Source organism: Aethalodelphis obliquidens, unplaced genomic scaffold (genome assembly GCF_003676395.1).
Source record: "Aethalodelphis obliquidens isolate GAN/ISIS:26980383/991018 unplaced genomic scaffold, ASM367639v1 scaffold48, whole genome shotgun sequence".
Classification (NCBI taxonomy): domain Eukaryota; kingdom Metazoa; phylum Chordata; class Mammalia; order Artiodactyla; family Delphinidae; genus Aethalodelphis; species Aethalodelphis obliquidens.
Genome location: NW_020837992.1, coordinates 4,432,417 through 4,445,686, shown reverse-complemented (window position 1 = coordinate 4,445,686; position 13,270 = coordinate 4,432,417). Strand labels below are relative to the sequence as shown.

At 35.0% G+C, this 13,270-nt stretch overlaps 1 protein-coding gene across 4 annotated transcripts in view; it reads right to left on the bottom strand.

Annotated features, from left to right (window-relative positions):
• Positions 1-639: 639 nt before the first annotated feature.
• Positions 640-13,270, bottom strand: part of LOC113607477 (membrane cofactor protein-like) — a 44,298-nt gene continuing 31,667 nt past the window's right edge. The window contains exons 6-11 of one of the 4 annotated variants that reach the window (XR_003427956.1): positions 10,939-10,989; positions 9,437-9,472; positions 8,875-8,932; positions 8,262-8,305; positions 3,697-3,758; positions 640-2,976 (exon numbers count right to left, since the gene is read on the bottom strand). Coding sequence is in view for 3 of the 4 variants with exons in the window: in XM_027082869.1 (XP_026938670.1) it covers positions 2,907-2,976; positions 8,875-8,932; positions 9,437-9,472; positions 10,939-10,989 (215 nt within the window). In the remaining variant the exon portion in view is untranslated. Of the gene's footprint in view, positions 2,977-3,695; positions 3,759-8,261; positions 8,306-8,874; positions 8,933-9,436; positions 9,473-10,938; positions 10,990-13,270 lie in introns of those variants that run through there. The other 3 variants (XM_027082870.1, XM_027082871.1, XM_027082869.1) reach the window with 3 other exon arrangements.

Genomic DNA, 13,270 nt, shown 5'->3' with positions numbered 1-13,270 from the left:
GTGGTTCAGAAACATGTTATGCTTTCATGGTTGGGACTTGGGTTTTTAATTAGCCACACCCATACATTAAAGTGATGTGGAAGATATGTCTTCTTCCACACACATAGATACAGATACTTGAATGTGGTGAACTCAAGGCCAGGAAATAATGAAGGCTGAGAGCTGGGCAGAATCAGGAAGTACTGCACAGAATGGGCTCTGTGAGCTGGGCCTTGGAAGAGGCCCACGATCGGGTGGACAGGACCACAGGCGCTTCAGCCAATAGTGAACCAGGAATACAGCAGAGAGCACAGGATAGATGGTCTGGCTTGACTGACAGCAGGTTATCTGAAGTCTTGCAGAAAGAGAAGGCTTGGGAAGAAAAGTTGGGAATTAACTGTAGAAAGCTTTCAAGTATCTTTCATGAAATGGACTTTATGCTGTGGCTAACGGAGGTAGGACTGAGCACCTTTGAGCAGGGAAGGCACGTGACCCCTGGGGAGGGGAAAAGCTTGGACAGGCTTAAGTTAAGGCTCTGAGATGGGAGGGGCAGGAGTGGTGATTGTTGGAGGGGAATGCTTACAGAAGGTGGGCCCCATTAGAAGCGTACTCCGATTTGAGATAAAACACACTGGAAATAAATGCATTATCACAAATGAAACTTCTCCATAATGACGTTTTATTTTTTTAATAGATCTGAAGGTCCAATTCTCAAAATGCAGTTTTAAGAAAGCTTTAAATTAAAATACACTTTTCCCTCTCTCATTTAAATAAACATTTCTAGAGAAAAATGGTGTCCCCCTATATTTAATTGACAAATTATTTGACAAACAGAACATAATTTATATTTCCACACATATTTCAATCTTACATATAAATAAATTAGAAAAACTAATCTTGAAGTGGAAACTATACTATGAAAGTCAATTTATTTTGGTAAGCATAATAATCCTTGGTTGAAAACACTTCTTTGAGGGTTTTAAAAATATGTACTATAGCCACCCCCTTGCTTCTAAGCAAGTGCTAGATTCTCAAAAATTATGTGGAAGAGGGTACAGCAAAACTTCAACTCTATATTTATCTCAGAATTCCTGAATTTATTCTCCTCAAATTTATCTTCCTAAAGTGCCTCACCAGAGACTACAAAGGGAAGGACCACTTACATGGCCTTACAAACATGTCCTGAGGGAGTAAAACAATATTTACTCCGGTTCACTCTTGATTCTTTATTCATCTATTTCTAAGGCAACGTTTCTTTGGCCCAGTTTGTGCTACTAACTATAAAAGTGTGAAACAAAACATGTAAAAATGTAATTGGAGTTAGAGAGACAGTCCCTCCTCTTTGGCCGCTGGCTTATTTGAAGGAGGCCCTGCCTGGTGTGAGGACAGAGAAGAGGGCTGGGATCTGTCCCACCTGAGCGTCAAGAGCTACCTGAGCTCATTCTTCTTTCCATCCCTTTGCATGACCTACAGCAAATCTACAAAGTTAAGTTTGCTTTTCTGAAATATGGGGCTTCATTTTTACTCTGCCCTTTACAGATGAGGTGAGACTCAGATTCTAATGCAACTTGAGGTTATCTGATGAATTTATTCCCTACAAAACTGCCTACATTCAGATGACATGTTTAAAGTAAGACATCTCTTTATTCAGGTGGGGAGAGAAAAACAGAATTTAGAGTGGATTCTAATTCTCTTAAAGAGTGGAATTCTTTTTAAGAAAACTACAAGTCCACAGTGTTCACTTTGTCCTGAGCTGGCATTCCTGCTATGGGTGTTAGAAGCCCTCTAACTTTGTACAGAAGCATGCAACTGATGCTGAATTCTTCTTGATTTCTTAGACTGGTTTATTGTTATTAAAAGGGGTGAAGAACAAATGCCAGAAATAAACTTTATAGCATCTTTAAATCACCAAGAGGTTACAAATTTTTTAAAATAGTATTTTAACCTATTAACTGTAAGAGTATTTTCCGGTAATATTCTTAGTTAAGGAAATCAAACTTTTATAATAAACAATATATAATGCATATTTTGGGATTGTTGAAGAATGAATCTTAAGAGTTGGCAGTCATCTTTGAACAGAAAAGATTTCAAAATCACTTTCTTTACAAATGAAATGTAATGCCATTTTGAATTATAGTTCTCTGAGTTTGGAGATTTTATAGAAAAAATATTTCCCCACCTTAACGCTAGTCGCAATACTGTGTTAAGTTGCCCTTATAAATACCAGCGTTATTTAAGGAAAAACAAGCAAGATATTCAAACACAAATTCATACACATTTCAAAGAAGCATTAAATGATGGTGACTGTACTTCAGCCACATTAAAATGTTAGCCCTATAGCTTAACAGTTCCATTCCTGACAGTGTAAGAAACTAGCAAATAATTTTTATACATTTTTTTTTCAGTATTGAAATATAACTAACATATAACGCTGCATAAGTTTAAGGTGTACAGCATGATTTGATCATGTATATATTGCAAAATGATTACACGATAAATTTAGTTAACATCCATCACTTCATGTACCTACAAAAAAATTTTTTTCTTCCATGTGATTAGAAGTTTTAAGATCCACTTTCTTATTAGCAGCTTGCCAAAATACAATACAGTGTTACTAACTGTAGTCACTATGCTGTACATTACATCCCAGTAGGTTTTTATCTTATAATTGGAAGTTTATATTTTCTGACTGCCTTTACTCAACTGCCACCCCCAGCCCACTACCTCTGATGAAGGTAAATCTGATTTCTTTTTCTATAAGCTTGTTTTATTGGATTCCACATATAAGTGAGATCATACAGTACTTGTCTTTCTTTATATGACTTATTCACCCAGCATAATGCCCTCAAGGTCCATCTGTATTGTCTCAAATGGTAGGATTTCCTTCATTTTCATGGCTGAATGATACATGGGTTTGTGGAAACCATTTAGTCCATCTGCTGTGCTGGAGTGGTTGCCTTATCCTGGCAAGCGCTGTATGTAGCAATACCTTCTTTCCTACGAAGCAAGGTTAGAAAATAGGGTCAGAGATGAACATAATTAAGTACATAAATTAAATTCCAGAAGCCCATTTAGAACATGGACAATTAAAAAAAAAACTATATACTAGTAAGAGTCACTGAACTAGGAATTAAATGATTCTTTTAAAATAATTCCAATGTTCAACCAGTCTCACTCTAGAAACCCTTCTTCTGTTGCTGTATTATAGTTTTGATTCCCTCCATGACAAGAAATAGAGCAGTTGCATATACTTAGTAAATATTCCCTTATCTTAATTTAGAGCTAATGGGGAAGACTACAGAGAAACACACATTTTCCTAATATTGCAATTTAAAATCTAACTCTGAGATGAAACCTTTAAACAGCTAATGATTCCAGCAGCGTTCAAGATCAGTGAGGAATGCCTCGTTTACCCCTCACGGTCAAGGAAAATCATGTGTTCTGGTTGGAGAGTCTCCTAAGTAACTAAAACTCACATAACACTTTTTTTTTGGTAACAATAGACATCTTTCTAAACTCTGTTATTCAAGTCCAGTGTTTTCCAAAGAAATATAATGCAAGTCACACAAGGTAATTTTGAATTTTCTAGAAGCCACATCAAAAAAAGGAAAGCAGGAAAATTAGTTTTAACATATTTTACTTAACCCAATATCCATGGATTGTACATTCCTTTGCACTAGTCTTTGAATCTGGTGTGTAGTGTGCACTCAAGCTCACCTTAAGTAGGATGAGCCACTTCTGACGTCCTCGGCAGCCACTCAGGGCTACTGACTCTGGAGCTGGAAAACGCAGCTCCAGTCCCTGCTTAGGAAACTGACTACAATAGACAGACTACAACCAAATGGGGACCAGTTGGTTATTTACAGTATGCCTGCCCCAGCTAACACTTCGGGGTACCTACCCCATGTAGGAGCTAACGGTGTTAATTCTGGAGACGTTCATATTTCTCTTGGTGGGGGAGGCATCACGATGAACCAGCACAATACTTGTTATAAAGCAGTTTCCGCAGGACTATTCTGGAGAGTGATTCAATACTGAGGCCTATCCTGAATCCTCTAAGACCACTATATTTTACTATTTTGTGAGGTCAATACTTTCTTTTTCTGTAGTAGTGAAATGCTTTTCTTTAAGTAGAATTTTAAATAGAAATCCAATATATGAGAAGGATAAATAAGCATTAATATAAAATTTTTCTTTTTTTTTTCAGCAACACCCCTCAGGTTTCGGGATCTTGGTTACCCGACGAGGGACTGAACCCATGCCCCTTGCAATGGAAGCACGGAGTCCTAACTACTGGACCACCAGGGAAGTCCCTGCATTAATATAAACTTAAAGAAACATTAATTTGAAATAACAACAAAGCTATCTGAAGATTAAAATGTGAAAGTGAATTATTGTACTAATTACAGTTATGTCATATTACCTTCAGCATTCATTAAGTTAACTTCAAGTGTTTACAGACAACTTGAAGCTCACGGCCCATCTGAAAACTACTTTCCTGGTTGGCTTTAGCCTCAAAGGAATCCTAAGAGAACCAAGCAGATACATAGGGCTGGGTAGGCCCACAGTGCCATTCTAGTTGGTATGTTTTGTCTTCCCCTTTGCCCCTGTGATCAAAGTCACCACTTTGCTTTTACTAAGAAATTGCCCTTCTTATTGGCCATTGTAGAATCTGCTCCCAAACTCATGACTGTAACCTAGGGTAGCGCCTCACATTATAAGTGGTGGGAAACATAACTCCTCTTTTCCTGGCCATGCAGACACACATTCTGGCACAAAAGGAGGAACTTCCAATTCATTTCACTCGGAGACAGAAGGTAGAGGGGGTTAAATGGCTTAAAGCAATGCATTTCATAATTTTCCAAAATCTGAGGGTTTTTTGTTGGTGGTGGTTTCTCTTTTATATGTTAAAAATATCCTGGCCAAGGGAAACAGATAAATGCCTTTAAAGAATTAATATTTACAAGTGGAAATTGAAAATCCTTACAAAATTAAGTGAAATGTATTTTGGTTTCTGTCGAAAAACCAAAATGAACTTAAAATGAACACATTCTGTGATTATTTCCCACTGGGCTAAAAAATTCCCCCAGCTTTGGATTCATAGCTGCTCGAAGGTAGAGGAGCTAGACAGTCTGATCAAAGGACGTGGGGGACGTTACTCTGTTGGCGCCTGTTATCAAAGCAAGAGCCTGTCAATGCACATTATTTTACATTAAAACAGGGAAGGTAGGAGAAAACATCAATAATCTAGCAAAGGGAACAGGAATCCAGGTGTCCTCTTGGATGTCTACTGCCCACTTATCTTAGTTCAGTTTATCAATATCTAAATATTCATTGAATACTTTTCAGAAGAAAGGACATCTCTGAAAAGAAACGCAACAGAAAGCAGATACCTTTTAATGATAAAAGCAAACCTTTCTCTCATCTTTTCTCAGAGAGAAATAAAATTTACTTGTCTGTGGCTTTCACCAGTTAGGTATGTGCTGAACAAAGGAAGGGAACAGGGATGAATAAAATAGTGACGTCAAACCAAAAGGAAGCAAGAGTGGCATAAAAATGGGATAAAATCAATGATGGAGGAGAAGGGAAGTAAAGCTGACAATTAGGTTCATAAATTATGGCTCTCCTGATTCTCACTAGGAACTTGAAACAGGAATTTGGTGCAAGAAGCTACTTTACCTTTGAAGTCTTACAGATCATCCAGCAGATATACAGATTCTAAATTTGTGTGCAATCTGTCTACCTCTGAAACCTCTTAGCCTGAAGTGAATAATGTAAACTCTCTTTCACAGAATAAGATTGTATGAGGAGAAATGGTCCTGGTCTCTAGCACCTTAGATTTTGAGGCAATACACAGAGCATGTATTAATTCCATGTAATACTGTCTCAGAAATCGATTTTATGACATACATTTTCAGATGGACCTTTTGCATCGAGGACAGTTTCTTCCTGTGGCACAATTGTTTTCACCTGAGGGAAGATCTCTGTAAAACTTATTATGACTTCCCATTTTTCTAGGATGGATCTAAATTTTGTAAATATGCTCTCTCAACTGTTACAACATCTTTGTCATTTACTAGTTTTTGTCTAAAATTTTTTAAAGCCTTTGTTCAATGCTCAAGAATTTGAGAACCAGGTAGAAAAATGTTCAAGTTAATTTGACCATTCAAGTTTTTACCCATGTCATTATACTCCCCACCACCTGAACTGGATTCACCATTTATATTATATCCAAAAAAGCTTCAGTAATATTAATTTAAGCAGACAGCTTAAAAATTACAGTTACTGGATCAGTCATTATTAATATAACATTAAAATATTTTAAAACTACAACAAATAATAAATATCCTTAATGGAAAAAAGAAAAAGTACTCAGTCACTGTTACTAAAATACATAAACTATTGCAATAATTCTAATGAACTTAAAAAACTCTCACTTATCCAGTGATGATTTAACCCGAGTAGAGAGAATCATGCATTTATGAAAAAAATATTCACAACAAATAATTGAAAACATTAATGTAAACAAAAGGTATCTGTTTTTTGGAACCACACAGTCAAAACATGCAAGACAGGACTCAAGCAATAGCAAAGGAGAGGGCAAGGGCTGTGGATTCCAAGGCTGGAAAGTTTGGTGGAAGAGTTAGTTAAGAAAGGAGACTGAAAGGGAAAAGGAAGGAGGGTGTAGATGGAGCCCATCAGACCAACTGGGATCCTATTCTATTCTTAGTTGAGAGCTAAGAAACAGGAAGCTATAACAGAGCACTTTAACCCTGTGGCCATATGTCATCAAAATTTAATCGTCTTAAAAATGACTACTTATACTATTTTCATGCTTTGGTATAAATATTGTAGCAGGGTAATTGTGTTCCCAAAATATCATAAATACAAGTTTATATCAAATCCATTTTGTATCAAGTTTTAAGAGCAAATTTGTGTTTTTTTGTTTTTGTTTTGGCCACGCCACGAAGCTTGCAGGTTCTTAGTTCCCCATCCAGGGATTGAACTCCAGCCCACGGCAGTGAAAGTGCTGAGTCCTATCCACTGGACTGCCAGGGAACTCCCATTAACAGCAATTCTGGATTATTGTGCCTGGTATCCTGCTTCCAGAGTTATCCCTAGGAATGGAGAAGCAACTGCCTACACTTTACAGTCTTGTAAAGTAGTTTCTAAAGCAACAAAAGCAATTGGGGTGGGGGGAAATATGGACCTTAAGCAATGCAAAGGATATAATAAAAATATTTACCTTTTTAAAGGAAAGGCAAACTAAAGCTAGGTATTACTTCACATTCTTTTATAAAAGCATACACATAAATGAGGAGTCTTTAAAAAATCCAATAATCTTAAACAGGTAAAACATTTCCCAATAAGCTTGATGGTGTTTCTTCAAGTTAAAGAGCACAGGCACATCAGTAATGGTCTACACCCTGGTTTCTCAAAGTGTAGTCCAGGCCCAGCATCATCATCACTTGGGAATGCATTAGAAATGGGATCTCAGATCTCTAATGCTACTGAAACTTTAACCTGGGGGATACGATGCTCAGATAATTGTTTGGCTTTCATTAACTGATAGCTAGAGAGAGTTTTTGGTTGATACTTGTTAGGGAACCTTATTTTGGTGTAGTGATGTTTTAAACAAAGAAGGGGAGTGAGGAGCAGAAAGCTATTTTGTTTTGCTTTCTTGAGAGGTTATTTCTAGATAAACCTTTTAGACTTGTCAAATATTTCACTGATAGTACTTCCTTCTCAGATTGCTGTGTACATGTAATTTTAAAAACATACTGCTGATAGAGAAATCAAATATGCATACTATGTGTTCTACAAATGTAAGATTTAAGACTCAAATGAAGGCACTGTGGATATTTTTAAAAGATAACCAAGAAATATAAAAAAAGTTTTAGCTCTTTATGAGTGACGAATGTACTTTTATTAGGTAGTCCAAACCCTGTGATTAATATAAAAGGAATATATATCATAAAGCCATGAATACCAATTATTGTTAATTATTAGTTTGATTTCAAAGCTATTTCCAAAGCAATAGGGGGAAAAAAGTCACTAAAAGTCAGAAATATCAAAGCACCTAATCTTGGTCTATGCTCCAGTTTTATTCTAAGTCTTTCATTAGATTTTAAATTATTTCATTAAAATTTAAGATGATGTTTAAAAATTCTATTCTCCTTAGAAGATATGTATTTGTACCTTTTTTTTTCAATTTTAAGTCCCCCCCATTTCATTTTTATAGATAAAAAGACAGAGTTCATGAAGTGCCTTATAAATCTTACCCTCTCAGCAACTTTTAGTTTAACCCCATCAGTTTTACTGCAACCTAGTAAATTAAGAGAACATAAGAGGGAAATCAAATAGTGTTGCTTTAAATTCCCCAGTTTTACTTGTATGAATAACAAATCTAAAAGAAAGCAAAGTGGGTACCTGAATGAGCCATCTATGTAGCTTCTTACTACTACCTAAGTTATACAGACAACTGAAAACTTTCATCATAAAAATTACAGTGACTACAACTGTCAAAGTCTCCACAGTGAACCATTTTATAATATTTAATCTTGGCCATTAGTCCAATCTAGGAAGTTGGGTACACCTAGGATAGAGAAAGCCCCAAAATGGTCCATGATTTACTACAGCACTTAAACCTCAAATCCCACAGAAATTTTTCTTACATCATAATTAGCTGAAGCAACCTGCACAGATTACTCTTGTTGCAATGATATTGAAAGCAGCTGAAAACATTTTTAGTAAAGAAATGTAATTCAGACAACACACTCATGCAGGTGCATTTTTTGAAAAAACAACATGCAATACAGACTACAAACAAAACGTGCACAAAACTATGTCAACTGTGAGAAGGACCAGTAACTTAAAAAACATGCTTCAATTTACCTTTTCTTCTCTTTGTGAAAACCGAAGTAGATGCTGCAGACTACTACAATGCCAAAAACTACAAGAAATCAGGAAACAAATGATATTTAACTGTGAAAAATCATTGCCAAGATTCAAAATCTAGCAGAAGAAATAAATGATGGTCAGATTTCCATGGCCAGAAAATGTTATCTTATTTAAGCACATATACATTTACATTCCATCTGGACTCTTCAGTATCAATCCAATTCTTTGCATTAAACAGTACAGAGTAAGTCAGAGAAGAGTCCTTGATTAATTGAGAAAATTACTCAAAGCATATTTGGGATGCAAACTCATATGAGTAATGATCTTGAAACAACTTGTATTATTTAGGGTTAGTTAGTTGTTAGTAACTGGACATGTAGAATACAAAGGAATAGACAATAATACAAGGTAGTGTATTATATAAAAGGTCAGGTTTTTCCTTTTTTACTTAATTTCAAGCTATAAAGCCACAGAAATTGAAAAATCTTTTAAAAAACTATTGCACTTTTCAGAGTAATGTCTTGATTTAATTGGTATCAAAGTTTGGGATACGTACGTGTACCAATGACAATTGCAACAATGATTCCTGCACCTGAGAAAAAATGAAAACAGTTTGGGAGATAATTAAGTACCTAGGGGTCTCCAGGTAGCAGCTACATTTTAATATGATCAGATCATCTATAACTACAAAGAAAAAATTATCAATCTAGTTTTAGCATGACTGCTAGTGCTTTCAGGTTATTTTGATCACGGAACCCTTCTAATCACATTCCAGGGTTAGGACACACCTTGTGAAACTCCTAACAGGAACCTCACTTTTCACTGTTGTATGCTGTAGCTACCACACCAGGTTGTTTAGTAAAGGTAACTAGGACAATTAGAATTTACTAGAGGAAAATCATTTTAGAAACGTAGCAGCCCACTATAGTTCGTTTAGTTCAACATTCAGTCTTTTGTTACTTATGATTTTGTTGGAAATTTAACATATATTTTTTTCCCTAAGTGGGTCTGTAGAATAAGTCATAGAGTGCTATTAATCTATCATATAGATGTTATTTGCAGAGTCTTCACAAACAATACATCATTGTATCATCACAGCTCCTATTCCCCTTTCCCTCCAGATTAAGACATAGTCCTACAAGGAGATTTGATCTAAGAATGTAAAGGGAACACCAGGGAACATGGATAAAAACTATGCACAGAAACGTAAACATGCATTTTTGACTATCCAGAGAGCAATAAATAATACTACCAAATCTTAATTCTTGGAAATGTTTGTCAGTACCTCTGCTTCTTAACTGCCATTACTTTTGTTATCTATAACTCATAGCATAAAATGTCATGTTCGGCTCTGCTCTTTTTATTTCATAAATATTATCAAGTGTAAGCATCTTGAGATGGCATTGGATTCACTTGACACCGTGGCAAGTTTTCAGAGGGAAAACGTAACAAGCCTAAAGTACATTTTATAAATAGACTAACTTTACTAAAGTAAAGTAATAGCTATTTTTCTTCATTTCCTTATCAGTAAATCTTTATATTTCATTTAACTGTCACAACTATACTTCATCAAGTTCTTTAACACATATGTGTGAACTATGTGAGCCAACATTAAGTGTGCTACCCCAGCTTCATATAGAAAAACTAACCCAACTAGTAGTACTTCAAGGCTTGTATATACAAGGTACCAGTAGAAAGAAAAGTTATCTAAAAATTGCCATTACAAAGTAACACTATCACATGGAAAACAAGCTATGTTTTATATATATTAAGCTACATGTAACCATATTATTTAAGAAAGTAAACTTATCATGCTAGGAAGCCTAAATTGGGGAACCTCTTAAAAACTGTATTACCCTCATGTGCCTATACATAGTACCACTTATATTTGTCATGGTATCTTCACCTTTAAAATTACTTAAAATGTACAATTACACATTGAACAATTATCACCAATTTGTGACATGTTGTCTCTTTTCTAACTACAGATAACGGTAATATTTCCATGTTGAAAACTAGGGCCTCATGATGCAGGGTTATTAACAACCAAAATAATACCTAAACTCTCAGCATCTTTAGGTGGTGGTTCATCACTGGGACTGGGATATCCTAGAAAAAAGGAAAAAAATGGAAGTAAATAAAAGAAGAAGAAAAAACAATAAAGCTTAAAGTCCTCTAAATTCATAGGTTTTGATTTTTTGACTTTGTACAAAAACCCTTATAATTTTATTTTCCTTATATAAACTATATTAATGTTTCTCATTAAAAGTAGTATCAAAATATTATAAATTTATATTCAGTATCAAAGCATTCTTCTTCCTGTCCAGTAACATTTCCTGGGACAATATTCTGTGGTACAGCAAACAAATTTATCATTAGTGTATTGTCAGAATTATCCTATGGATTCAATGTGATTATACTTAAAACTAAAATTAAGAAAACAATCCCATTTACAATCAAATCAAAAAGAACAAAATACCAAGAAATAAGTAGGTAAAAGACCTATATTCAGAAAACTATAAGACACTGATGAAAGAAATTGAAGACAACACAGATGGAAAGATATACTGTGCTTGGATTGGAAGAATTAATATTGTTAAAATGACCATACACCTCAAGGTAATCTACAGATCCAATGCAATCCCTATCCAAATACTAGAAAAAAATAATTCTAAAATGTGTATGGAAACAAAAAGACCCCGAATAGCCAAAACAATCTTAAGAAAGAATAACAAAGCTAGAGGTATCACACATCCTGACTTAAAACTATGCTACAAAGCTAAAATAATCAAAACAGTATGGTTCTAGCACAAAAACAGACACATAGAACAATGGAACAGAAGAGAGAGCACAGAAGTAAACCCACTGCTATATGGAAAATTATCTACAACAATGGAGACAAGAAAACATAATGGGGAAGAGACAGCCTCTTCAATAAATGGTGTTGGGAAAATTGTACAGCAACATGAAAAAGAATCAAAATGAACTACTTGCTCATAAAATATACAAAAATAAACTCAAAATGGATTAAAGACTTAAATGTAAGACCTGAAAACATAGAACTTGTAGAAGAAAACATAGCAAATACCTTTTTTTTACTTTAACCTTAGCAATATTTTTTTGGATGTCTCCTCAGGCAAGGGAAATGAAAGTAAAAAACCAAATGGGACTACATCAAGCTAAAAAACTTGCACAGCAAAGAAAACTATCAACAAAATCAAAAGACCACCTATGAATAGAAGAAGATATTTGCAAACAATATATCTGACAAGGGGTTAATATCCAAAATATACAAAGAACACATACAACTCAACATCAAAACAAAACAAAGAACCCAATTTAAAATTAGGTAGAAGACCTGAATAGACATTTTTCCAAAGAAGTCATACAGATTGCCAACAGGCACATGAAAGATGCTCAACACCACTACTCATCAGGAAGTACAAATCAAAAGCACAATGATATATCACCTCACACCTGTCAGAATGGCTATCATCAAAAAGACAACAAATAACAAATACCGGTAGGGATGTAGAGAAAAGGGAGCCTCTGTGTACTGTTAGTGGGAATGTAAATTGGTGCAGCCACTATTGAAAACAGTATGGAGATTCCTCAAAAACTTAAAAATGGAACTACCATACAAGCCAACACTGGGTATTTACCCTAAGAAAATGAAAACACTTATTTGAAAAGTATACGCACCCCTATGTTCACTGGAACATTATTTACAATAGCCAAGATATGGAAGCAAACTAAGTGCCCATCCATAGATGAATGTTACTTTGTTAAAGTTTCCTTCTATTACAAATTGGATCCTAAATTGGTTTTAAGCCCTCCTGTACACACACATTACATCTTCTTTATCCATATATACACACACACACACACACACACACACACACATTCACACATACAATGGAATAAAAAAAGAATGAAATCTTGCCAATTGCGACAACATGAATAGACCTAGAGGGTATTATAGTAAGTGAAGCAAGTCAGACAGAGAAAGACAAATACTATATGATTTCACTCATACGTGGAATCTAACAAAACAAGTAAACATAACTAAACAGAAACAGAGTCATACATAGAACAAACAAGTGGCTGCCAGGAGGAGAGGATTCGAGGTATGGGGAGGAGAGAAATAGATGAGGGAGATTAGGAAGTAAAAACTTTCAGTTACTAAATAAATGAGTCATGGGTATGAAATGTAAGGTATGGGGAATATAGTCAATAGTTATGTAATATCTTTGTATGGTGACAGATGGTAACTAGACTTACCATGGTGATCATTTTGAAATGTATGAAAATATTAACTATGTTGTATACCAGGAACTAACATAGTGCTGTAGATCAATTATACTTCAAAAACAAACAAACAAACAAACTC